Consider the following 26,248-nt stretch of genomic DNA (forward strand, 5'->3'; position numbering starts at 1 on the left):
TATCAGAGGTGGGGTTTATGACATGGAGATTCCAGCAAGTGCACGTATCACTTTGGATGTCACAGGTAAGCAGATGACTGCTTATGGAGCTGCCATCTGCTCCTCTGGAAGCCCAGTTGCTATGCCATTGGTGCTGGTGTATCTTTTACACAATAGTTTGCAACAATTTGTAGATAAGGCCATTTAGTATTGATAAAGCTGTCCATTATTCAATGGCTTTGCCCCAATGTAATTGCGTGTATTGTCTATAAACAATGATACTTCCTACTCCAAGCCTCAAACTCCACCTTTATCCTTGTCTCTAGCATAACGCGTGGCTGGGTAGTGCAGGTAATGATGTCTATCCATGGATTAAGTATTGGGAAGTGACAACTGGTTTCTGTCCTGGGACTGCCCTGTAATAGGCCCTACACACTGGGCGATATCAGTCAAAGATATGAATGATCTCGTTCATTAATGAACGAGATACCGTTCATAGCTTTGAGTGTAGAGGCACCAGCGATGAATGATGCGCGGCCCCGCGCTCATTCATCGCTGGTGTCCCGTCGGCTGTGCCTGCAGGCCAATATGGACGATCCCGTCCATATTTGCCTGCACTTGTTCTATGTAGCCGGGTGACGGGGGGCGTGAAAAAAACTTCACTCCTCCCGTCACTGCGCCCCCCCCCCCCCCCCCCCGGCCACCGGGTCACCGGTCGTCCGTATCCGCCGTCGGGCGGATCGACAAATGTGTAGGGCCCTTGACTTACATGTCTCCCTTGGTTTCTGTCCTTAGCTTCTTTGCACAGCACAGGTACCACTGAGTGTTCCTATGTGTTCTAATAACAACTTTGGACACAGTTGTAACATAGGGGTCTATTCATGATGCAGTGAAAAGAGTGGAGAAGTGAGCCAGTGGAGAAGTTGCCCATGGCAACCAATCAGCTGTTCTGCATAAGGTGATAATATGCAAATGGTAAATGTTACTTCAATGCTGATTGGTTGCCATTGGCAACTTCTTCCCTGGCTCACTTCTCCACACTTTTCACTGCTTCATGAATAGACCCCTGAAAGTCCTCTGAATTGTATGTGGAGGACTGTTTAAGATGAAGAGCAGCTCCATACAGTATGTGCCTCTAGTGATCGGGCTGAAGTGGCTATGAGATGACATGTATTAGTCACCCAGGAACGAGGAAGTGCCTGCTCTCAGACTCATTATGATTACACTCACTTTCTATTGTGCGTTTAGCCTGTAGCATCTGCTATTTGTGTGAATTATCCAGTAACTTAATCCTCAATCAGTGCGTGACATACTATATGTATCCAATTATTCCCTCCATTATGAAAACCACAATTGTCTCATAAATATTGTGTCAAGGATGGATGTGCGTGGCCAAAAAAGGAAAGTCATTATATTACCTGAGCAGTTGTGTGTGTGTCTGTGAGAAACAATGCCCTGACAAGGTTACGAAATTCACCCTAGAATATTGTCTGTAGTTATGTCTGTGCTAATGATTTCTGCAGCGAGCTCTCATGTTTCTGTTGCCCAGGCAGTGATTCGTTCATCATGGTGACTTAGGGCCTAAGGGGAAAGCATAAACTATGTATTATGTTTTTCATATATATATAAATCTAAAATGCAAATACCACTGACTCAGCACAAAATCTCCTGAACCATAAAGACTAGGAACTTGACATTTTTTAACCCCACAATGGGGTTAAAAGGGGTGAGATGATTATTGGGAATTCCCCCCCTCACAGATGAGAGTTAAGACAGCCCACCCAGCTGGGGCTATAAAGAATGCATGGGGCCAGCGAAACCAAGTCACATAGGGGGGAGGACACAATGCTCTGTTCCTGGACTTCCTTGCCAGTGCCAGTTGCAGAGCAGTCTATTATTCAAATAGGGGAGCCACATCAACTGCCACCCCTAAACACTGTCAAACAACGCTGGTTGTAGCTCCCCTATTTGAATAATGGACTGCGCTGCAACTGCCACTGGCAAGGAAGTCCAGTCTTATGGTTCACAAGATTTTGTGATGAGTCATTGGTATCTGCTTTTTATATATATATATATATATATATATATATATTTATTTATTTCCTTCAGGTATTAGTACTCAACCGACCTATTTCCAGTCAGTAGAGGATAGTGTCTCAATTATCAGAGGTTAACCTGTCACTTGAATTAAACATTGCTGAACCTCTCAGAGAGCAATAGGAGGAAAGGGGAGATAGATATTTTGACTCTTAAATGCATTAAAGAAAAGCTTGATAGTTAGCAACTGCTTATCTGCTATGTAGAGGGTACCGACAGCTCTCCCAGTGACCTTAAGTGTTGTTCACAAATCTTTACCTTTTTACCCCTAAGGAGAGCGAGAAGTAAAGCAAGGAGACCTATGGCCCTTTGGAATAGAATCAGCCTATCCCTACAAACCTTACAGATTTAACATACACCGGACAGAGCTTGGCCTGTTGTCCCAGCATTTACAGCACTGAGCAGGGCAGCATCAGAGGCGGGATGGGGTAGAGAAGGAGGCAGATTATTCTCCCCAGCGCCAGCCTTTTGACAGCATTAATCCGGGGAAGGCCCACCCGGAGGTGCGGCCTGACAAAGATACATGTAAAAAAATGTAAAAGCAGTATTACATTTGCTTAAATACCAGCGCTTTTCACCTCTTTGTGATTATACTTGAAATTTCGTAGCAAAGCATGGGTATTCAGCTAGTATATATACACAGGGTTGGACTGGCCCACAGGGGAACCCCCCGGTGGGCCCTAATGCCTGGGCCCCCACCCCCTCCTTTAGGGATCAGGTTCCTGACTGTGCTGTTATTAACCTTGTACATTATCATGCATGCACTACAGTATTTACTGTATATATTTATCCAGGGGACCAACCTATGCAAAATGGTTAGGCAAACCAATGTGGCAGCTGTGCACCCCCCCTCCCCCTCTAGAGATTGGCCACACCCCTAAACATGGGCCCCTACCACTGTATTCCCCCGGTGGGCCCTACATGCCCCAGTCTGTGTAATATATATATATATATATATATATATATATATATATATATTGTTTCTTTGAAGGTGCAGCATTCAAGTTAAATAATGATACAAGAAGATTGAGGCTTTAATCAACTTTTTAATATATTGATTCATATTGGACGCTGTATATATATGTATATATGGATTCAGTACGGGATCCCGGTGCTCAGAAGACCGACGCTGGAATCCCGACAGGCAGGATGCCGATGGCGAGAGCAACATCTCTCCTTGCGAGTTCGGTGCGCTGACCACACTGTGTCCAACATAGTCACTCAAATGTATACTGTGTTCACCAAAGCCTTGACCCATTTCTCTGAGCTAGTCTCTGTTTCATCCAAAAATGAGTCTCGCTCAGAGAAACGCATCAAGGCTTTGGTGAAGTATACACTCTGGTGGCTATATTGGACATCGTCCTTGCTTTATTTTTTCCTTGTTTTGGTTTATAATATTTCACATTTATTTATGAATATTGCTTTAACTTTCAGATATTTGATGGTTCTTTCAGATTATCTGGGTAGAAGTCATCTGCTTAATATTTATTATGGTATTTGGATCCAAGTGCTGATATTTTGGATTTGCATAATCCTAAACTAATGATAATCAATGAAAGCTGAAGAAAACAAAAAATTGAAATATTTTAAGTGAACAAATGGGGGGTTTCCAAAACAAAATTAGGTTGAACTTTCATTTAAGGTTTTTACTGTATTTACTCAATGGACACAGTCCCAAGAAACAGGAAGTTGTACATCCTAATATTAGTTTGACAGTCAGTCATTGCGCTTTATAAATCAACATTTTTCTGCCTCACTTGAGCAAATCTAACCTCTTGATAACTGTGCTTTTCATTGCTTCCCTCTGCATTCTATTCTCCTATACTTCATCATTAAGGTTTCATTCATCACCTTCTTGCACTTTACTTGAATCTTTGTTATCATGGCTATCTATCAACCTTAAATAATCTCCTCACTAATCATTCTCACATTTAAAGCATTGCCCTCATCAGTACCTCATAGTTGCCTACCCTTCCTCATTCTGCAGGAGACTCCCTGAAATAGTAGCAATCTCCCTGACTCCCTGAATGGTCCCACAATCTCCCTAAAAAAAAAAAGAATCATAGATACATACATTTAAATGGTATCATTAGTGCCATTTCACTATATTGGTTATAAGACACAATGATCCCTATGGCTACATGCATTTTAAAGGTTTCTTGTGGCCACTTACAGTATATGGAACCTCTTGTAAAACACAATACACAAACAAATCCTGCAAAATATAAGAGTCTTTTCTTCAACAAGTAGATCTTACTAACTTTGGGGCTCATTTACATTTGGATGTAAGTCATTTTCATTACAGGCCTCTCAGATGTAGCAGAACACGTCCGTGCTGATAGGTGTTACTTTCACAATCTCCCTGAAATGCTTTTTCAAAAGTAGGCAAGTATGCAGTACCTCATCCTTTATTTCTTATTATTAACATTCCCAACTTTTAACCCTTTGAGCTCTGTCAGTTAATAGATATCTAAAACCCAGTCACAGGTGAATGTTAAATCTAGGTTTAAATCCTGCCCTTTAAAAACTGTAGCACTGCTGCAATGTCCGATGTGTAACAATGCCTGCAGTTGTATTCTAGACTTATGTACTTGTTACCTTAGCACTTGTTGCTATATGTCTGCCACCTGTCACTAACATTGTAATGCTCTTGTATGATTAGTTGCTATGGAACTTGTTGGCAATACTGTGTGGTGTCTCCACTCCCCCTACCCCCTACATAGTTTTTTAAGGCTCAGCATATAAGTAAAAGTGCATATATATATATATATATATATATATATATATATATATATATCTTTATTTGATGTCTCTATTATACATGCACTTTATAGTATATGTGACTACACAAAGTGAGTGCAACAGACACTTCTGATTTCTCAATATAAAAGGTAAGAGAACCTTGCTCCAAAGAGCTTACAGTATAATTAGGTAGGTGGGGATATACACTGACAGATAAGTATATTAAGGGTCTAGTCCAGGGGTGGGGATCTTTTTTTCTACCGAGGGCCATTTGGATATTTATAAAATCCTTCGGGGGCCGTACAAAAATTCTCAACTTAAAAAATGACCCTGCCCCCCAGTAGGTCTGCCCCTTAGAGGTACTGTGTGTGCGCGCCGGAGGTGCGCACGCGCAAAAAAAAATGGGTGTGGCCAGTTAAAATGGGACGTGATACACATATGCCCCCAATAGTGCGGTGCCAGATCCACAATTGCCCCCACAGTGCCAGATATACAAATGCCCCCCACAGTGCCAGGTATACAGATGCCCCCACAGTGCCAGGTATACAAATGCCCCTCACAGTGCCAGGTATACAGATGACCCCACAGTGCCAGGTATACAGATGCCCCCACAGTGCCAGGTATACAGATGTCCTCACAGTGCCAGTTATACAGATGCCCCCACAGTGCCAGGTATACAAATGCCCCCCACAGTGCCAGGTATACAAATGCCCCTCACAGTGCCAGGTATACAAATGCCCCCCACAGTGCCAGGTATACAGATGCCCCCACAGTGCCAGGTATACAAATGCCCCCCACAGTGCCAGGTATACAGATGCCCCCACAGTGCCAGGTATACAAATGCCCCCACAGTGCCAGGTATACAGATGCCCCCACAGTGCCAGGTATACAAATGCCCCCCACAGTGCCAGGTATATAGATGCCCCCACAGTGCCAGGTATACAGATGCCCTCCCCCCTCCCCTCTCCCCTCCGTGCTGCTTACCGTGGGACACGGAGGAGAGCGCGGCTGTCGGGTGGGAGCGGCGGCGTGTAGTACTTCAAACCAGCCGCCGGTTCGAGAGCCAATCAGAGCTCGCGGACCGGCAGCCGCGGCTCTTGATTGGCTACCGGTCCGCGAGCTCTGATTGGCTCACGGACCGGCGACTGGTTTGCAGTACTACACGCCTCCGCTCCCACTCGACAGCCGCGCTCTCCTCCCTGTCTCCCTGTTCTGACAGCTGAGACACGCTGCCGCCGGACTGAGCGGCAGCGTGTCTCACTGACACAAGCCCGCGGCCGGAGGTTCCCCACCCCTGGCCTAGTCCATCAAAAGTGCTGATATAGTATAGCATCCTATAAATATCGTTATCCATAATTTTATCATAACTTTACAGACAGCATTTTAATTAGTGATGTGCACCGGAAATTTTTCGGGTTTTGTGTTTTGGTTTTGGATTCGGTTCCGCGGCCGTGTTTTGGATTCGGACGCGTTTTGGCAAAACCTCCCTGAAATTTTTTTGTCGGATTCGGGAGTGTTTTGGATTCGGGTGTTTTTTTTACAAAAAAACCTCAAAAACAGCTTAAATCATAGAATTTGGGGGTCATTTTGATCCCATAGTATTATTTTACCTCAATAACCATAATTTACACTCATTTTCAGTCTATTCTGAACACCTCACAATATTATTTTTAGTCCTAGACCCAAGTGGCCGACACAAACACCTGGCCCATCTAGGAGTGGCACTGCAGTGTCAGACAGGATGGCAGATTTAAAAAATAGTCCCCAAACAGCACATGATGCAAAGAAAAAAAGAGGTGCACCAAGGTCGCTGGATGGCTAAGCTAAGCGACACAAGTGGCCGACACAAACACCTGGCCCATCTAGGAGTGGCACTGCAGTGTCAGGCAGGATGGCACTTCAAAAAAATAGTCCCCAAACAGCACATGATGCAAAGAAAAAAAGAGGCGCAATGAGGTAGCTGTGTGACTAAGCTAAGCGACCCAAGTGGCCGACACAAACACCTGGCCCATCTAGGAGTGGCACTGCAGTTTTCTAGCGAGAGGATTAGTGCTTCCATCCTCATGTGAATCTGAACCACTAGCCATGAACATAGGCCAGGGCCTCAGCCGTTCCTTGCCACTCCGTGTCGTAAATGGCATATTGGCAAGTTTACGCTTCTCCTCAGACGCTTTTAATTTAGATTTTTGGGTCATTTTACTGAACTTTTGTTTTTTGGATTTTACATGCTCTCTACTATGACATTGGGCATCGGCCTTGGCAGACGACGTTGATGGCATTTCATCGTCTCGGCCATGACTAGTGGCAGCAGCTTCAGCACAAGGTGGAAGTGGATCTTGATCTTTCCCTATTTTACCCTCCACATATTTGTTCTCCATTTTTTAATGTGTGGAATTATGTGCCAGTATCAATTAGTGATGTGCACCGGAAATTTTTCGGGTTTTGTGTTTTGGTTTTGGGTTCGGTTCCGCCGCCGTGTTTTGGGTTCGAACGCGTTTTGGCAAAACCTCACCGAATTTTTTTTGTCGGATTCGGGTGTGTTTTGGATTCGGGTGTTTTTTTCAAAAAACCCTAAAAAACAGCTTAAATCATAGAATTTGGGGGTCATTTTGATCCCATAGTATTATTAACCTCAATAACCATAATTTCCACTCATTTTCAGTCTATTCTGAACACCTCACACCTCACAATATTATTTTTAGTCCTAAAATTTGCACCGAGGTCGATGGATGGCTAAGCTAAGCGACCCAAGTGGCCGACACAAACACCTGGCCCATCTAGGAGTGGCACTGCAGTGTCAGACAGGATGGCACTTGAAAAAAATATTTCCCAAACAGCACATGACGCAAAGAAAAAAAGAGGCGCACCAAGGTCGCTGTGTGACTAAGCTAAGCGACACAAGTGGCCGACACAAACACCTGGCCCATCTAGGAGTGGCACTGCAGTGTCACGCAGGATGGCCCTTCAAAAAAATACTCCCCAAACAGCACATGACGCAAAGAAAAATGAAAGAAAAAAAGGGTGCAAGATGGAATTGTCCTTGGGCCCTCCCACCCACCCTTATGTTGTATAAACAGGACATGCACACATTAACGAACCCATCATTTCAGCGACAGGGTCTGCCACACGACTGTGACTGAAATGACTGGTTGGTTTGGGCCCCCACCAAAAAAGAAGCAATCAATCTCTCCTTGCACAAACTGGCTCTACAGAGGCAAGATGTCCACCTCCTCCTCATCGTCCGATTCCTCACCCCTTTCACTGTGTACATCCCCCTCCTCACAGATTATTAATTCGTCCCCACTGGAATCCACCATCTCAGGTCCCCGTGTACTTTCTGGAGGCAATTGCTGCTGGTGAATGTCTCCACGGAGGAATTGATTATAATTCATTTTAATGAACATCATCTTCTCCACATTTTCTGGAAGTAACCTCGTACGCCGATTGCTGACAAGGTGAGCGGCGGCACTAAACACTCTTTCGGAGTACACACTGGAGGGAGGGCAACTTAGGTAGAATAAAGCCAGTTTGTGCAAGGGCCTCCAAATTGCCTCTTTTTCCTGCCAGTATACGTACGGACTGTCTGACGTGCCTACTTGGATGCGGTCACTCATATAATCCTCCACCATTCTTTCAATGTTGAGAGAATCATATGCAGTGACAGTAGACGACATGTCAGTAATCGTTGGCAGGTCCTTCAGTCCGGACCAGATGTCAGCATCAGCAGTCGCTCCAGACTGCCCTGCATCACCGCCAGCGGGTGGGCTCGGAATTCTGAGCCTTTTCCTCGCACCCCCAGTTGCGGGAGAATGTGAAGGAGGAGATGTTGACGGGTCGCGTTCCGCTTGACTTGACAATTTTCTCACCAGCAGTTCTTTGAACCTCTGCAGACTTGTGTCTGCCGGAAAGAGAGATCCAACGTAGGTTTTAAATCTAGGATCGAGCACGGTGGCCAAAATGTAGTGCTCTGATTTCAACAGATTGACCACCCGTGAATCCTGGTTAAGCGAATGAAGGGCTCCATCCACAAGTCCCACATGCCTAGCGGAATCGCTCCCTTTTAGCTCCTTCTTCAATGCCTCCAGCTTCTTCTGCAAAAGCCTGATGAGGGGAATGACCTGACTCAGGCTGGCAGTGTCTGAACTGACTTCACGTGTGGCAAGTTCATTACTGTTCATGCTCTGCTCCTGGACTTTTCTCTTAATTTGTGATTGCTGGAGCCTGTGTTGAACAGGTTAATGGTTTAGAAAGGTATTTCACCACATAAATTCATAAATTAAGAGAAAAGTCCAGGAGCAGAACATTCTGTCCCTCCTGGAGAGGGTCATGTTGGGAGGTATGTGTATATACTGTACCAAGTAGAATCGTTAGGTTTTATGAAATTGTCATTGCTAACATCTGAGTCGCTATAGTAGTAGCCTGTAACTGTAAGCGCCATTTCTAATGGGAAAAGCACCTAGGAGTGTGGTTAGTTGTGTCTGTTCCAGGCATTCTGTGCTGACCAGTGATTGGGAGACATTGCACAGTATTTCAACATTCTGGCAATACGAAGCCACCAACTTCAAAGCATTTGTGTTGTTTATCTATTTATTTATTGCATTTCTCTTCCAGTTTGACATCATGTTTCGCAAAAAGAAAAAGAAACGACCTGAGATCTCTGCTCCTCTGAATTTTCAGCATCGGGTGCATACATCCTTTGATGCCAAGGAAGGCAGATTTGTAGGCCTTCCTCCACAATGGCAAAATGTACTGGACACCCTGCGACGTCCAAAACCTGTAGTGGACCCTTCCAGGATCACTCAAGTGCAGCTCAAGCCCATGAAAGTGAGTAATGACAATGTAACTTTGCCGCATTGTTTCTGTTGGCCGGTATTTGTGTCCTCAGTCACCATTTCTGCAAGAGGAATTAGTGGATCAACAATGAATCGAACAGGAAAAAACATCTGGGATGAGCTCATAAATGTCCCATAAGTGAGCTACACACTCTAGTGTTTGGTATATACCTTATTGCAGGGGTAGCCAACCCTGGTCCTCGAGAGCTACCAATAGTTCACGTTTTCCAGGTCTCCCCCAACTGTGGATCTTTTAAAACGTGACTACACCTGTGCACCTACTAGGTGAGCTGGGAAACGTGAACTGTTGGTAGCTCTCGAGGACCAGGGTTGGCTACCCCTGCCTTATCGCAAGTCTGACATCTAAGTGGACATGTAACATGTAGCCTTGTTATTCATCAAACAAATACCATAATGGGAGAATCAAGTTAGCAATATACTCTGTTGTACTGCAAGAGAAGATTATGTGTGTTGTCAATTTAAATCAAGTTGTCAGTGAGTGGTGAGCAGCACCGTAACAGGGTTTTATGGCGCCCTATGACCAGGGCCGGATTTAGGAGGGGGCGAAGGGGGCGACCTCCCCCCCCCTAACACAGTCATAGCCACGCCCACTTTTGAGCAGAAGAGAGCTCTCCGGGGAGAGCCTGAGGCAGAACGATGTGCTGCAGCCCATACCACAGCAGCACAGAGGAGCCAGGAGAGCAAGGGTTACAGAGTATTTGCCCCTCACTTGCTGGTGTGTGGGTACTAGGGCTAATAAATACAATTACCCCTCAGCACAGTCACATGTTCATAGAACAATCACAAAGCTCTATCTCAGTCTCACGCAAAAAGTTCAGTCAGAATTGAGAGAGGAGGATGTGAGGAGTTGGGATTGGAGAGGGGAGGAGTCAAGATTAAACAGTAAACCCCCCCCCCCACCCCCCCTAAAAGAAAAGTCTATATACGTCCCTGCCTATGACTGCAATGGCCCCCTGAATGCATGATATCAGGCTGAGGGGGTGAGGCCACCAGCCACCTAGAAAAACAGCACTGTCCGAAGCATCCTCAAGATGAACAGGTACTACAGGCTGCAGCGTGTGCATGTCTGGAGCGTTCAAAGGACACATTTGGAGACTTTAGTTGCAATACTGGCTGGAATGGCATCCTGTTAGCCAGATGCAGGAACCTTGGGCAGCGACAGTGCCAGCCACATAGCCCTATGCTCTGTGCGGTGGCACAACTGGCGCACCCATAGTTACCAACCATGGTCTTCAAGTTACCTGGTGATATCTACTGTATATCCCACTTGAATGTTGGTAGAAGTAGCGTGTGCAAAATTAGCAAGGTTTGCTATAGAAACTGCAAATCTGTCATAGAAATAGCTTTTTTTTTAAAGTGCAATATTATAAGTGTTACTTGCAGAGTTCTAATCAATAAAACAAAGTAAATAAATGCAGAATAAATAATTTCAAAATACTGATATTTATAATCAATCACCCAACAATGTAGAACCCTAAGATTTCACTTTATACAGACTTGGTTCAAATGTTGAAAATAGTATTTGATACCAAATGCCCATGAAATTATCATTTTATGACGTCTTTATTCTTACACCAATGTTCCAGCATGTCTGGCATTAAATTATTTTAATATACTTTATTCTAATTGTAAAAGTCTAAAAACAAAAGTACACATCTAAACAGCAAAACCCAAAAAGCAGTGCAGCCAAACGGGTGTGGTATGCGTGACCGGTGGTCAGGAGACCGATACTCAGCATACCGATGATGGGATCCCGGCAGCGGAATCCCGGTGGGCAGTGGCTAGTGCAGCACCCCCTTGCGTGCTCGGTGGCGACCTATGGTCACCGCGGATTCTATTCCTACTCTATGGGTGTCGTGGACACCCACGAGTGGGAATAATCCCTGTTGGTCGGCATGCCGAGCGTCAGGATTGTGAGGGGGCGGGATGTAGGTGGGAGTTTATTCGACTGTCGGACTCCTGACCGCCAGTCACATAACTACATCCCCAGCCAAACAGCCTCCCTAGCTCTGCTCACAGTGGGGCAGATGTATTAACCTGGAGAAGGCATAAGGAAGTGATAAACCAGTGATATGTGCAAGGTGATAAAGGCACCAGCCAATCAGATCCTAACTGTTAATTTACATATTGGAGCTGATTGGCTGGTGCGTTTATAACCTTGCACATATCACTGGTTTATCACTTCCTTATGCCTTCTCCAGGATAATATATCTGCCCCAGTATCACTCCGGGAGATGGCCCAGGGCTTGTAGAAAACAGCTGATTATTATTATTATTACATTTTATTTATAAGGCGCCACATGTGTTTCGCAGCGCCGTACAAAGGACAGTACAGGGAGACAAAACATAGCATTACAGTAAATAAATAACAGAAATAGAGTACAGGTAACATAGAGCACCACACATTCTCAAGACATAATACAGCTTAGATGTAAGTATTGATGGAGTGATCATCGTACTACTAGAGGCTGGTGGCCATAGATGGAGATGAGCCTTAACTAGCAGGATAAAGTTGGTCTTTGAGTAGGGGAGAGCTGCGAGTGAAATGTGTCGAGACGAGGGCTTAGATAACAAGAGGAAAGAGGGCCCTGCTCTGAAGAGCTGACAATCTAGTGGGGAGGGGCGACAGACAGATGACAAGAGGTGCAGGCAAGCGGGAGTTAGCCTGATGGCAGTATGCAAGCAAAGCTGAGATGTTCACGGCATGAGGCAGGGGGGTGGAGGCGCGGCTTCATACACTTCTTATTGGTAGTGCCTTTTGTTAACTAGTGAAATGCATACCTCCCAACATGACCCTCTCCAGGAGGGACACAATGCTCTGCTCCTAGATTTCCCTCTAAATGTATGATTGCCATCACCTGTGCTGAACACCTTTCTTATCCATTAACCTGTTCAAAACAGGTGACGGCAATCACAAATTAAGAGAAAAGTCCAGGAGCAGAGCATTTTGTCCCTCCGGGAGAGGGTCATGTTGGTATGGAATTGCCAAATTGTTGTGCAAATCTTTGAAGCTGAATTTTTTTTCATTATTCTGTATGCGTAATCAAGCAGGGTATGTATGGATCACTAAAGAGTTTGCAATATAGTAACTTGTATAGTACAATGGACTGTGAAAAACAAAAAATTTTAAGACTGTTCAGCCTGTTCTCTTACGACAGTGTTTCCCAGCCTCGAACTTCAAGGTACACAAACAGCCAGGTTTAACGATAGCTTTACTTGAGCACAGGTGACTTATTTAGTAACTTTATTACATTGATTTAATAATCTGTGCTCAAGCATGGATATCCTCAAATCCTGGGCTGGAATATGCCTTGAAGACCGAGGTTGGAAACACTGTCTTTCAGAGTTGTACTTATACTGATACCACTCGATTTGTAATAAAATGAACACCCATGTACTGTGGTACTAAAGAACAATGACCTCCTCCCAGGGGCGCTTTAAGAGAGGAGGTGGCCCGTGTGCTGCCTCCTCTGTTCCGGCCCCCTCCTCTCTGCCGGGAGCGCTGTAGAGTCTGAGCACTAGAGCACTCAGACTCATGCGCAGATCTCCGGGAAAATGGCGCGGCAGCCGTTTTACCAGTGATTGCTCTACTGAACTCTGTGGAAATGGCCGCTGCGCCATTTTAATATGGTTTTAACAGCGCCGGTGATGTTTGTGCGGGACTCCAGAGGGGTGAGTATTCAAAAAATGGGTGCAGGGTGTACATTTTATAGATATGCCAATGCCCCCTCCCCCCTTTATGTTCTCATGCTCTACATGGTGAGTAACACAAATGAGATGTACAGGGCAGACATGGCTATATATTTTACCAATTCAACAAAAACATACTTTATAAGTAATAATTGTTGCATTTGGTCTCTAAAAGTAGTTGTGTTTTTATATTCTGTGCAGACTTTTGTCCGTGGAAGCACCATTGGATTGGAAGGATACATATCAGGGATACTACTTGACATTCAGAAACTTTCTGTGACCAGTTCCAACACTCTGAGAGGACGGAGCCCTTTAACAAGACGGAGAGCCCAATCCTTAGGGGTTCTTGGAGAAGAGAGGTCAAACAATGGACAGTTTATCATTCCAGAGCAGAACATTTCTGACAAGTATATCAACTGTAATGGTAGCTCTAAGGCCAGCAGGAGGCAGACCATGTGGCCAGACTATAAGCCTACAGAAGATAGCCCATCTAAACCCAATGGTTCTGTTTGTAAAGCAAAGTCTTTGGATCCTGGGGATTTTCAGGATACAGTGGACCGTGTTGCTCAGACCAAAATACATCCTGGCAGCTTGGATAAGAACATTGGTGGAGGGCATAGCTTTGAGCTGGATACATATAAAAGAAGACAATTATCTCACGAGACACTGCTAGAAGAGGGCTCGCAGCCAAAGTCTGCAGACAGCATTACAAAATACGGACAGTTACGGAGCGGTTTTGTGCCCTCTGGCAATGGAAGGAGTTCAGAAGTTCCCGCCTCAGCAATACAGATAAAGGTATGATTGTATTTCTTAATGTTGCACCTAAGCTGTTTATTTATGCTGGTTTTCCCAGGATACATTCTCCTCTTTCTGGCAATCTCAGAAGAATATACAGCAGTGCTTGTTATCTTCAGTGACAGAGAATATATGTGAAAGTATACTGTATGTCACAACACGGACTCCCCTGAGTATCAGTGGTGTGAGCATGCAAGGGTTAAACAACGCCAAGCCACCTGGCCACCTATAATAATTCAAATCCCCTCTTTATTATCCTACATTCACCTTTAAGTGCTGCCACCACTTAGATCACCAAAACTCGAGGTTTGGCTGGACGCCTTCAGTTTACCCACACTTCTTTCATTGGGACCTTTTCATCATCTCTAAAGGACCCATTACACATGCAGTCATGCTAGTTTCTGCATGTTTTATGTAACTGGCGCACAGAGCCGGCCCTAACCAATATGATGCCCTAGGCAAGATTTTGGCTGGTGCCCCCTAGCACCACCACTAGTTTTGCAGTAGATGCCTGGCATGAGTCAGCTGGCAGCTCTGCTAATGTCAGACGCCTTTTGTTTATGGAAATGCATTTTATTTGCATTACTATATGGCTAGGATGCAGAAGCAGCTTCTGCTGATTAAAATGATATGCAGCATGCTTATATTCTGTGTGCGACTGTAGCTGTATCTGCATATGAAATGCTACATTACAGTGATTTCCAGGAATACACTGCAACGTAGCATTTCGTATGCAGATACAGCCGCAGTCACACACAGAATATAGACATGCCGCATATCATTTTAATCATCAGAACCGGCTGGTGCCCCTAAGCATACCAAATGCCCTAGGCATTTGCCTAGTTTGCCTATGCCTAAGACCGGCTCTGCTGGCGCATTCATTATTCAGGACCTTATAAGGCCGCCTAGTAATCAGAAAACTCAAAAGCTTCAATTTATCTGAATTTGCTTGCAAAAAAGAGCCCCATCTTCAGATAGCGCTGGTTTCCGGAGCCTGGTTCCTCCCTGTGGGAAGGAGGTTTGGGGTTACAAAGAGGGATCCGAGCCGATCCCTTCACACTGCGCGACCTTTGGCTGTCGTCTCTGGTACGTATCTCTACTACCTCTGTAGCAGTTTTAGGGGATTGCAGGGACAATTTTGATTTTTCGGTAATTAAAGCCACATACACACTAGCCGAGCCCAGCCGATGACAATATTGTCGGCGGCGGGGACTCGGCATCGGCAAGTCCATACACACTGCCAATGCCAGCGGGGAAGGGAGCAATGGCGAGTGAGGGGGGGGGGGGCGGGGGCGGGGGAACGACGGCCATCTGCAGCATGGCAGTCGTTAACGAGGACCTCCCTCATCTGTACATGTTCAGACGAGGGAGGAGGCCGTTAATGACGCGCGGGAGCGCGCATCGTTAACGATAATGAGTGTACACACTCAGGAAGCCCTTTCTGAGCGATATTGTTCACAATATCACCTAGTGTGTATGGGGCTTAAGTATCCACTGTTGCAGCCCGCAGCAAGTTGATACTTAACTATTGGGGCAAAGGGGGACATTTACTAAGCAGTGATAAGGGTGGAGAAGTGAGCCAGTGGAGAAGTGCCCGTGGCAACCAATCAGCACTGAAGTAACATCTATAATTTGCATACTATAAAATGATACAGAGCTGCTGATTGGTTGATGGGGCAACTTCTCCACTGGCTCACTTCTCCGCTCTTATCACTGCTTAGTAAATGTCCCCCATAGTCTCAACACACTTTGTTCAGATCCATTTTTCCTAACAAAATGCTTTTGAGATGAAGCTTTACCAAAATAATCTAGTAATCCCTAGCGCATGGATACGTTTAAAAATGCACCTTTGTGTCCGCTACTGTCATTTTTTTAACCCAGCCTGTAACTTATAGAACATAGGACAGTTAGGAGCTGATTGGCTGATGCGTTATCACCTTTCACTTTATAACTTCTCCAGACTTAATACATCTCCCTCATAGTACCAGCCAATCAGCTCCTACCTGCCCTATTACAGGCAGTGTGTGAAAAATCACAGGATGTGGTTGATCAGTACTTTATCTCGCTCTAATTTATCACTTTCCAAGGCTTAGGACATCTGCCACTAAGTGGTGTTACGCTGCATCTGTGATACGAATTTTACGCCAATGGTGCAATTCAAGTGTTTCAATTGCCCATCTGAGCAATTCAATTGTTGGTCTGATCACGTATACATCACTTTTTTAAGCACACTCAAATAGACATGGTTTAGCCGTGAATAGCGGTCCTGATTAGGAGTTTTCACACATTTCAACTCACCACCTCAGAAGACGGTGAGCTGAAATGTGTCCCCTCGCAGCATACGCACCCAATCAGAGCAACAATTGAATTGCTCCTTTGGGTGCCATCTAGTGGTAGTTGGGGAAAAACAATTGAATTCCCCCAAAGTGTTTCCCTCCAAATTCACCCCAAAGGGCATCTTGCACAGTGTTGTTGAGAGGGAGGAGCAGGTAATAATTACCCAGGCTTGATAGAGGGGCCCAGGACCACCCCCCACCACCCACCCCTCTTCCCTTACCTGTCAGTGCCTTCGGTCTGTGTCTCCGCAGCCTTGGCTGTAGGATGTAGGTGAGCAGCAGCCTCCTCTGTCTGTGCAGGGGATAAAGGGGGGAAGTACCTGGCACTGCCCGGGTTTAAATCTTCAATTTATAAAGTTATCAATAAGTTGGATGTAACTGTCAACAAAAATAATTAGCAGCTTAGCAGCTCTTCCAGTACACCCATGAGGTGGCTGCCCAGTATCTTTTTTTGTTTTGGGGGTATCAGCAGTTGCTCCGATCCCCAGCTTTCCTTCCTGCTCGGTTTATAAACACTTTTACATTGCGAGATCGGTTAAACTAAGTTTTCCTTTGTTATCAATGTTCCTATTCCAAGGCTTTTGAGAACACAACATTTTTTGTCTTCCCACCTACATTTCTGGCAGATATTTTAGTTAATAGATTCATGGTTATTTCTGTCAGTTATTACAGTTCATTAAAGTTTTCATCCAAATCCATCCAGTGGAAGGCCCAGAACAGGCTCCCTGTTTCAAAGTTCTGTCTGGCGTACACCATCGGGAGGTCTGACCTGGACCCCAACACTTTAGTATGTCTTCTGGGATATTACCACTATGTGAAGTTTTTGTCTAGAGTCATCCATTGTAAGGCCCAGAACCGGCTTCCTGGGTCAAAGTTCTGCCCAGTGTACAACAACAGGATGTCCGACCGGGACACTAACCCCTCTATAATCTGGGTAGTATCCAACTGGATCACCTTGTGTTGGTTTCATCCTAATCGATACAGGGGTGTCCGAATTAGGGAGGCCAATCCCAGGATCGGCGGTATCCCGGGATTCTGGCCCAAAAATGCCGGGATTTGAATTGGAGTTTTCAATCCCGGGTTTCACAGGATTAGAGTGTGCATGTGCAGTGAGGGAGGGTGGGTGTAAGTAATACTACTTACTATTAGGCGGCGACAGCCATGGACACACGTTGAACGCAGCGGCGGCATTTCAATTGTAGCTTGGCTGCGTAGGCAGGGGCCAACCCTAAACATGCGAGAGCATCGCTGTCTTGATGTGTTTGCGGGGGGAGGGCAGGACACGGCATGCGGAGTGGACTTGCCCTGTGCTGGGCGTACCCCCGCATATGAGAGTAATTAATTGTAGGTGTGTGATTTTTCTAAGCCTTGAAATCCAGAGCTTGACCCAGAGAGGAAAATGTCATCTCCAAATGGCGCTACCCTGTAGTAGCCTATGGGCTACTAATTAGCATTTTTGGTTAGAGAAGGAGAGAGCAGACCCCAGTGACATATGCAGAGAGCAGTGTGTACGAGTAATTGCCCTTGTGTTAAGATGGATCTCTTACACCAGCTATAGGACTCTTCTAAGTACACATAATGGAGTCATAACTGCTGGAATGGGGGTGGCAAAGGGGTATCTCGTCGGGTGGTCTTCAGTTTGCTGGTGGATGGGCTCCCGACGACCAGCATACCGGTGACGGAGTCCCGACCGCCGGCATACTGACAGCTTTTCTCCCTCTTGGGACCCCCCTGGAGGGAGAATAGATAGCGTAGCGCGCCACCATGCCCGCAAGGGGCTTATTTGCGCTCACCCAGCTGTCGGTATGCCAGCGGTCGGGATTCCGGCGCCGGCATGCTGACCGCCGGGAGCCCGACCGTCGGCATAACATACTACACCCATCTCGTCTACCCCCCAGACTTTGAAAGGTGCCAGTAAATATACTGGGTCGCAGGGCACTGTGTGGCAACCATCTAAGGTTACCACGCATACCGCCACTGTCAGGACAAACATAGGGGTCTATTTCCTTTGCCTTGGACGGAAATAAAGTGGATGGACATAAAGTACTAGCCAATCAGCTCCTGTTATTTTTCAAACACAGCCTGTAACATGGCAGGTAGGAGCTGGTTGGCTGGTACTTTATCTCCATCCACTTTATCTCCATCCAAGGCTTAGTAAATAGACACCATAGTCACCTTTCCAGCTCCACCTGCTCCCTCTTCGCAGTCCTTCTCTGCATTCGCCTCCACCCCCTACAGTGTGAAGCTAGTTACTGTGGGCTGGCCCCTCCTTTGGGACCGTCCTGGTGCACTTCTCACCTCCCACTTCATATGTTCCTCCCCTCTTCCCCCTCAGCTCCCCTTTCATCCTTTCTCATCCCAGACCCCAGACGGTACTCCCTCTCCTCCCCATTTACCTCCGGGTTCAGCTGAAGATGTACCCTGTAAAGTCTCATTACCCTCCATGCACAGCCTCAGCCGGGATGGGTGCTATGAGTGGCTCTTGTCTCTTCATCTTCTACATGAATGGAAGTCATTCACACCATACAGTTATGTTTTAGGTGCATATTTATTATACACATTTTGTGGGAAATCCCCCCAAAACTATACCCTTAAAAAATGTAAGTATCCCCTTAAAGTATCACAAGGGTTCTACTGCAGATATCAAACATATATGAGGCGCTTTGCCTTTTTCACACAGAACAAAATGCAGATGTACACTCTATAGTACTAAGCACTGCTAATCAGAATAATTCTAAAAACTCTGCAATCTAACACAGGGCAAAATTGAGGTGCTTATCATAAATTCAGTCCAGGGCACGGGACCCTTCCCCCCAGGTCAGCACAGGCCCATTACCCTGGGCAACACACTAGTGAGAGGTTAAAGTGTTAAGTGTTAGAAAAGTAAGAAGCAGGAGCTATGTCTTAAGAGTGTTACATAGGTGAGAAGTTATAATTAGAATGTTAAAAGGTGTTACATAGCTAGAAAAATAATTAGGTGCTAAAAAAAAGTGCTAGATTAAGTATTATAATAATGTGATGCCCCAAAGCAGCCACACCAACCCAGGGGGCCCCGCGCCCCAAACTCATCCCTAAAACTGACAAATTGTATTAATTTATTCAGGACTTATCATCATAGTGCCTTTCCCAGAAGTCGGCAAATGCCAGAGATCCATGCTATTTAAAAACACCCTTGGGTAGGTGAGAGGGGTGCTAATCTAAGATGAAGGAGTCTCCGCCTTAAAGTGTACACATGTCCACAATATAGAATATATGTGGGGGGTGCTATCATGCTGAGACTTGTAAATCCACAAAAAAAAAAATGCAGATGCTTTCCCTGTTTCCCATCGCAGTAGCAAAGTAGTAGCCACATTACCGGAATTGTAAAGTGGGGGGCAGGGCTATGATTATGCAAATCAGCAAGAATCGATACATTAATCCGTCCATTTTTTTCTCCGTGAACGGGGGTAAACGAAATGCGGGAGACTTGCCCACTTTTCCAGGTGGCTGGGAGCAGGGGTTCCAGTGGTTCCAGTGGAGCGCAAGCTCCAGGCACCAAAAATGTCAGCCACACAAGCTCCAGGCACCATGGCTGCATGCTACACCTCTGGCTGGGAGTGTAACCTGATTTTTGGGAGCCTCCCGGCCATTCTGGGAGAGTAGGCTATAGTTTGTAGTGGTTTTTCATGTGAATTTCAAACTTGAACCTTGTAATTTGAACAGTGACCATTCCTGTGTTTAGATATAGGCTATAATTGTAAACTCAAACCATAAACCATAAATTCTGCCACATTAGCCGCGTGCGTCCCGAAAAGTAAGCATGGCCATGGTCGAGGGGCGTGGTCACTAGAGATGAGCGGGTTCGGTTTCTCTGAATCCGAACCCGCCCGAACTTCATGTTTTTTTACACGGGTCCGAGCGACTCGGATCTTCCCGCCTTGCTCGGTTAACCCGAGCGCGCCTGAACGTCATCATCACGCTGTCGGATTCTCGCGAGGCTCGGATTCTATCGCGAGACTCGGATTCTATATAAGGAGCCACGCGTCGCGGCCATTTTCACACGTGCATTGAGATTGATAGGGAGAGGACGTGGCTGGCGTCCTCTCCGTTTAGAAATTAAAATAGATAGGAGAGTGAGAGTGAGACACTTCATTTACTTACTGGAGCTTAGGAGGAGTTATACTAGTGACTGATGACCAGTGACCTGACCCACCAGTGCAGTTTTATAATTTATTATTATTTAATAATCCGTTCTGTTCTTGTTCTCTGCCTGAAAAAAACGATACACAGTGACTCAGTCACACTCACATACCATATCTGTGCTCAGCCCAGTGTGCTGCATCATCTATGTATAATATCTGACTGTGCTCACACAGCTTAATTGTGGGGGAGACTGGGGAGCAGTTATAGGTTATAGCAGGAGCCAGGAGTACATATTAAACAGTGCACACTTTTGCTGCCAGAGTGCCACTGCCAGTGTGACTGACCACTGACCACTGTGACCAGTGACCTGACCACACTGACCACCAGTATAGTATATTGTGATTGTCTGCCTGAAAAAGTACACTCGTCGTGTGACTTGTGTGGTGTTTTTTTATTCTATAAAAATTAAAAAACTCATTCTGCTGACAGACAGTGTCCAGCAGGTCCCTCATTATATAATATATACCTGTCCGGCTGCAGTAGTGATATATATATATTTTTTATATCATTATTTATCATCCAGTCTATACTAGCAGCAGACACAGTACGGTAGTTCACGGCTGTAGCTACCTCTGTGTCGGCACTCGGCAGTCCATCCATAATTGTATACCACCTACCCGTGGTTTTTTTCTTCTTTCTTCTTTATACATACTACATCTCATTATCATCCAGTCTATATTAGCAGCAGACACAGTACAGTACGGTAGTCCACGGCTGTAGCTACCTCTGTGTCGGCACTCGGCAGTCCATCCATAATTGTATACCACCTACCCGTGGTTTTTTTTTTCTTTCTTCTTTATACATACTACATCTCATTATCATCCAGTCTATATTAGCAGCAGACACAGTACAGTACGGTAGTCCACGGCTGTAGCTACCTCTGTGTCGGCACTCGGCAGTCCATCCATAATTGTATACCACCTACCCGTGGTTTTTTCTTTCTTTCTTCTTTATACATACTACATCTCATTATCATCCAGTCTATATTAGCAGCAGACACAGTACAGTATGGTAGTCCACGGCTGTAGCTATCTCTGTGTCGGCACTCGGCAGTCCATCCATAATTGTATACCACCTACCCGTGGTTTTTTTTTTCTTTCTTCTTTATACATACTACATCTCATTATCAACCAGTCTATATTAGCAGCAGACACAGTACGGTAGTTCACGGCTGTAGCTACCTCTGTGTCGGCACTCGGCAGTCCATCCATAATTGTATACCACCTACCCGTGTTTTTTTTTTCTTTCTTCTTTATACATACTACATCTCATTATCATCCAGTCTATATTAGCAGCAGACACAGTACAGTACGGTAGTCCACGGCTGTAGCTACCTCTGTGTCGGCACTCGGCAGTCCATCCATAATTGTATACCACCTACCCGTGGTTTTTTTTTTCTTTCTTCTTTATACATACTACATCTCATTATCATCCAGTCTATATTAGCAGCAGACACAGTACGGTAGTTCACGGCTGTAGCTACCTCTGTGTCGGCACTCGGCAGTCCATCCATAATTGTATACCACCTACCCGTGGTTTTTTTTTCTTTCTTCTTTATACATACTACATCTCATTATCATCCAGTCTATATTAGCAGCAGACACAGTACAGTATGGTAGTCCACGGCTGTAGCTACCTCTGTGTCGGCACTCGGCAGTCCATCCATAATTGTATACCACCTACCCATGGTTTTTTTTTTCTTTCTTCTTTATACATACTACATCTCATTATCAACCAGTCTATATTAGCAGCAGACACAGTACGGTAGTTCACGGCTGTAGCTACCTCTGTGTCGGCACTCGGCAGTCCATCCATAATTGTATACCACCTACCCGTGGTTTTTTTTTCTTTCTTCTTTATACATACTACATCTCATTATCATCCAGTCTATATTAGCAGCAGACACAGTACAGTACGGTAGTCCACGGCTGTAGCTACCTCTGTGTCGGCACTCGGCAATTCCATCTTGCACCTCTTTTTTCTTTAATTTTTCTTTGCGTTATGTGCTGTTTGGGGAGGGTTTTTTGGAAGGGACATCCTGCGTGACACTGCAGTGCCACTCCTAGATGGGCCCGGTGTTTGTGTCGGCCACTAGGGTCGCTTATCTTACTCACACAGCTACCTCATTGCGCCTCTTTTTTTCTTTGCGTCATGTGCTGTTTGGGGAGGGTTTTTTGGAAGGGACATCCTGCGTGACACTGCAGTGCCACTCCTAGATGGGCCCGGTGTTTGTGTCGGCCACTAGGGTCGCTTATCTTACTCACACAGCTACCTCATTGCGCCTCTTTTTTTTCTTTGCGTCATGTGCTGTTTGGGGAGGGTTTTTTGGAAGGGACATCCTGCGTGACACTGCAGTGCCACTCCTAGATGGGCCCGGTGTTTGTGTCGGCCACTAGGGTCGCTTATCTTACTCACACAGCTACCTCATTGCGCCTCTTTTTTTCTTTGCGTCATGTGCTGTTTGGGGAGGGTTTTTTGGAAGGGACATCCTGCGTGACACTGCAGTGACACTCCTAGATGGGCCCGGTGTTTGTGTCGGCCACTAGGGTCGCTTAGCTTAGTCATCCAGCGACCTAGGTGCAAATTTTAGGACTAAAAATAATATTGTGAGGTGTGAGGTATTCAGAATAGACTGAAAATGAGTGTAAATTATGGTTTTTGAGGTTAATAATACTTTGGGATCAAAATGACCCCCAAATTCTATGATTTAAGCTGTTTTTTAGTGTTTTTTGAAAAAAACACCCGAATCCAAAACACACCCGAATCCGACAAAAAAAATTCGGTTAGGTTTTGCCAAAACGCGGTCGAACCCAAAACACGGCCGCGGAACCGAACCCAAAACCAAAACACAAAACCCAAAAAATTTCCGGCGCTCATCTCTAGTGGTCACATGGCGAATACCCTTTTTCTGACATTTTGGGGGCGTGCCCAGTGCTCCCTGAGCCGCCCCCAGCTCACTTCCCCTCACTGAATAGATCACTTGCTACTGTACTTTGCAGAACAGAGCAGCAGGTCATCAAAGCCTCCCCAACTGTCCTCCCCGCCCCCCGCCCCCTTCCACCCTTTGGGACACTGCTGCCCGCGGGAGGGACAGTGGGACAGTATCCGAATAGCGGGACTGTCCCGCTGAAATCGGGACAGTTGGGAGGTACAGTATGCATTAGATGATACCCAAACTGAATCAACCCAACAGAATGTGTGTGTGTTTTCTCCTGTTAGTTATGTATATTTTCTGGAATTTGTATTTGCAGTAAAAATAGAAATAGAAAGAGGCCTATAACTTTGTATTATTATTATTAATAAATCATCCATAACTAGGGTTACCACTTCATTTGATTTGTTGTATATACTTATTACTGAATCAGGTTTCGCTTTTTCCAGTCTGCTGATAAACAATGATGTGCCGCGTAGTGTCTGATTGGTGTCATTGAGAAACGCTACAACTGACAACAGTACTGCCTGTTACACCGATGTCTGTTATAATTCACCCAACATTTGTCATTCCGTGCAAACAAGAACTTGATGCATAACAGGACATTACAGTTCAAACCCCACTTGTGGGAATCACCTCATGCATGCATGTCACAGACGACTAGAAAAATGCACTGTTGATATTGCCCTGTATAGATATATCCTAAGGGAAGACATTCTGTGTGGGGCCTCACGGCTTCCAGTACAGACAGGCAAGCAGGTGTCTGCTGTGTCTTTCCAGTTGAGGCAGGTAGAAAGAGTCTCCATTTGTACCAATTCCTCCTAAGGATGCCTCAGTCACACAAAAGTAAAGTTAGTTTGAGAAGTGTAAAAGCAGATGACCTTGAATTGTTTGAATTCAGTCATTTTTGAGGCATAAATCATCGTGTACAGGCTGTCTATGGGCATCTGCAGCTGTGTTGTTAATTAACACTGCAGAACATAACCTAGCAGGACAGATAAGACCTCAAGGCCTTGTAGTCTCATTTATGTCAGATATTCACATACTGGTCTGGCACAAACTGTACCTTGTTTCCACTGGACACCAAGCCTTGCCGCTGGAGTCCAAGACACATACTGTATCAAGGTTAATGTAATTACCATTATTAGTAGATCAGTCATTATCAATATTCAGTAATTGCATTGTTCCTTAAATGGAGCTTAATGACTAGTTATGATGACATTTTTTCAAGGTTAATGAGTCTTGCAATTGTCTAAGCTATGATTACATTCATTTTATTTCAAGGCTAATTAATAGTCATTCGCTATCTTGCCCTAGATTAATGTGGGGTTTGAGTGTTAGGCCATTCTCTATGTCCTTATCAGTAAATGGCAGTGATAACTGTAGCTATAGCCCTGGTGCTGCACACATCATTATTTTACTGGGCAGCGCCAAACAGTGTCGGACTGGGGCATGAAGGGCCCACCGGGGGGAATGCAGTGGTAGGGGCCTATGTTAGGGGCGTGGCCAGTCTCCAGAGGGGGTGTGGCCTGCCACCTCATTGGTTTGACTAACCATTAGAGAGTGCAACAGCTGCTGCATGCATGATAATGTACTAGATTAATAACAGCAATGCACTGTAGAAGATGCACCATAGTACAGTATAAGGTAACATATGTATAATGTATAAATCAAGTGCACAGTCTAGAACCTGATCCTTAGAACAGAAGGTGGGCCCCCAGGCAGTGGGGCCCACCGGTGGTTTCCCCTGTAGCCCTGTGGGCCAGTCCAAGCCTGCCGCCAAACAAAGAATATAGTATTTTCCATTACAGTAGTTTCCATTTCTCCATGTTTCCCAAATACACTGAACTCAGCTGTCTCACCTAGCACTGAATTGTCCAAACTCTTCTAAATCCTATGCTGGGCACACACGATACAATTATCTGGCCGATTTGCCCGATATCAGCGGATCAGCCAGATAATTACAGAATGTAAGCGGAAAACCGATCCGGTAATAACGATCGGACAAACATGCCGGATCATCCAGCATGTCCATCCGATTTAATAGGATTGCAGAGGTGTAGGTAGGTGGCATGATGCCTGGAGCAAGGGTATGTTTCGGCGCCCCCACCCCTGTACTAAATTGGGTGTATGTTACATTTTAAAATAAATAAATAGTTAAAAATCTTAAATTGATGACAGGGCCGGTTCTAGACCTTGTGGTGCTCAGTGCGAAAGTTTTCTTTAGGCGCCCCTCCATGTATAAAATAGGGCTAGTGTGCGCCAAAGGCACACAACAAAAATATAGGGTGGTGGCTTTATGGTGAAGGGGCATGGTGACAGAATAGTACCAATTTAGAGTACATCGCACAGTAGTGTCTGTTATTCACATTACGCCACACGGTAGAAATCCTTATACACTTTACGCCACAGAGTAGAACCCCTTACACATTACACATCACAGAAGCCGGTTATATATGTTACACCACACTAGAGCCTCTTATATACGTTACACCACAGTAGAACCATTTATACATGTTATGAGGCAATAGAGATGCTTGTACATGTTACTCTGCAGCCTCTAATGCAGTAATGCAGCTGTGGCAGACAGAGGTGCTGCAGCATCAATGCAGAGAGAGGTGCTGTAGCCAGAGGCGTAACTA

The 26,248-nt window shown here is 45.3% G+C and overlaps 1 protein-coding gene across 2 annotated transcripts in view; it reads left to right on the forward strand.

Annotated features, from left to right (window-relative positions):
* Nucleotides 1-26,248, forward strand: part of PAK6 (p21 (RAC1) activated kinase 6) — a 174,853-nt gene that overhangs the window by 109,207 nt on the left and 39,398 nt on the right. For both annotated transcript variants that reach the window (XM_063947512.1, XM_063947513.1), the window contains exons 2-3: nt 9,430-9,642; nt 13,563-14,156. In XM_063947512.1, coding sequence (XP_063803582.1) covers nt 9,439-9,642; nt 13,563-14,156 — 798 coding nt within the window. In that variant the 5' untranslated portion in view covers nt 9,430-9,438. The remainder of the gene's footprint in view (nt 1-9,429; nt 9,643-13,562; nt 14,157-26,248) is intronic.

The sequence above is a fragment of the Pseudophryne corroboree genome, chromosome 12 (assembly GCF_028390025.1).
Source record: "Pseudophryne corroboree isolate aPseCor3 chromosome 12, aPseCor3.hap2, whole genome shotgun sequence".
Taxonomy (NCBI): domain Eukaryota; kingdom Metazoa; phylum Chordata; class Amphibia; order Anura; family Myobatrachidae; genus Pseudophryne; species Pseudophryne corroboree.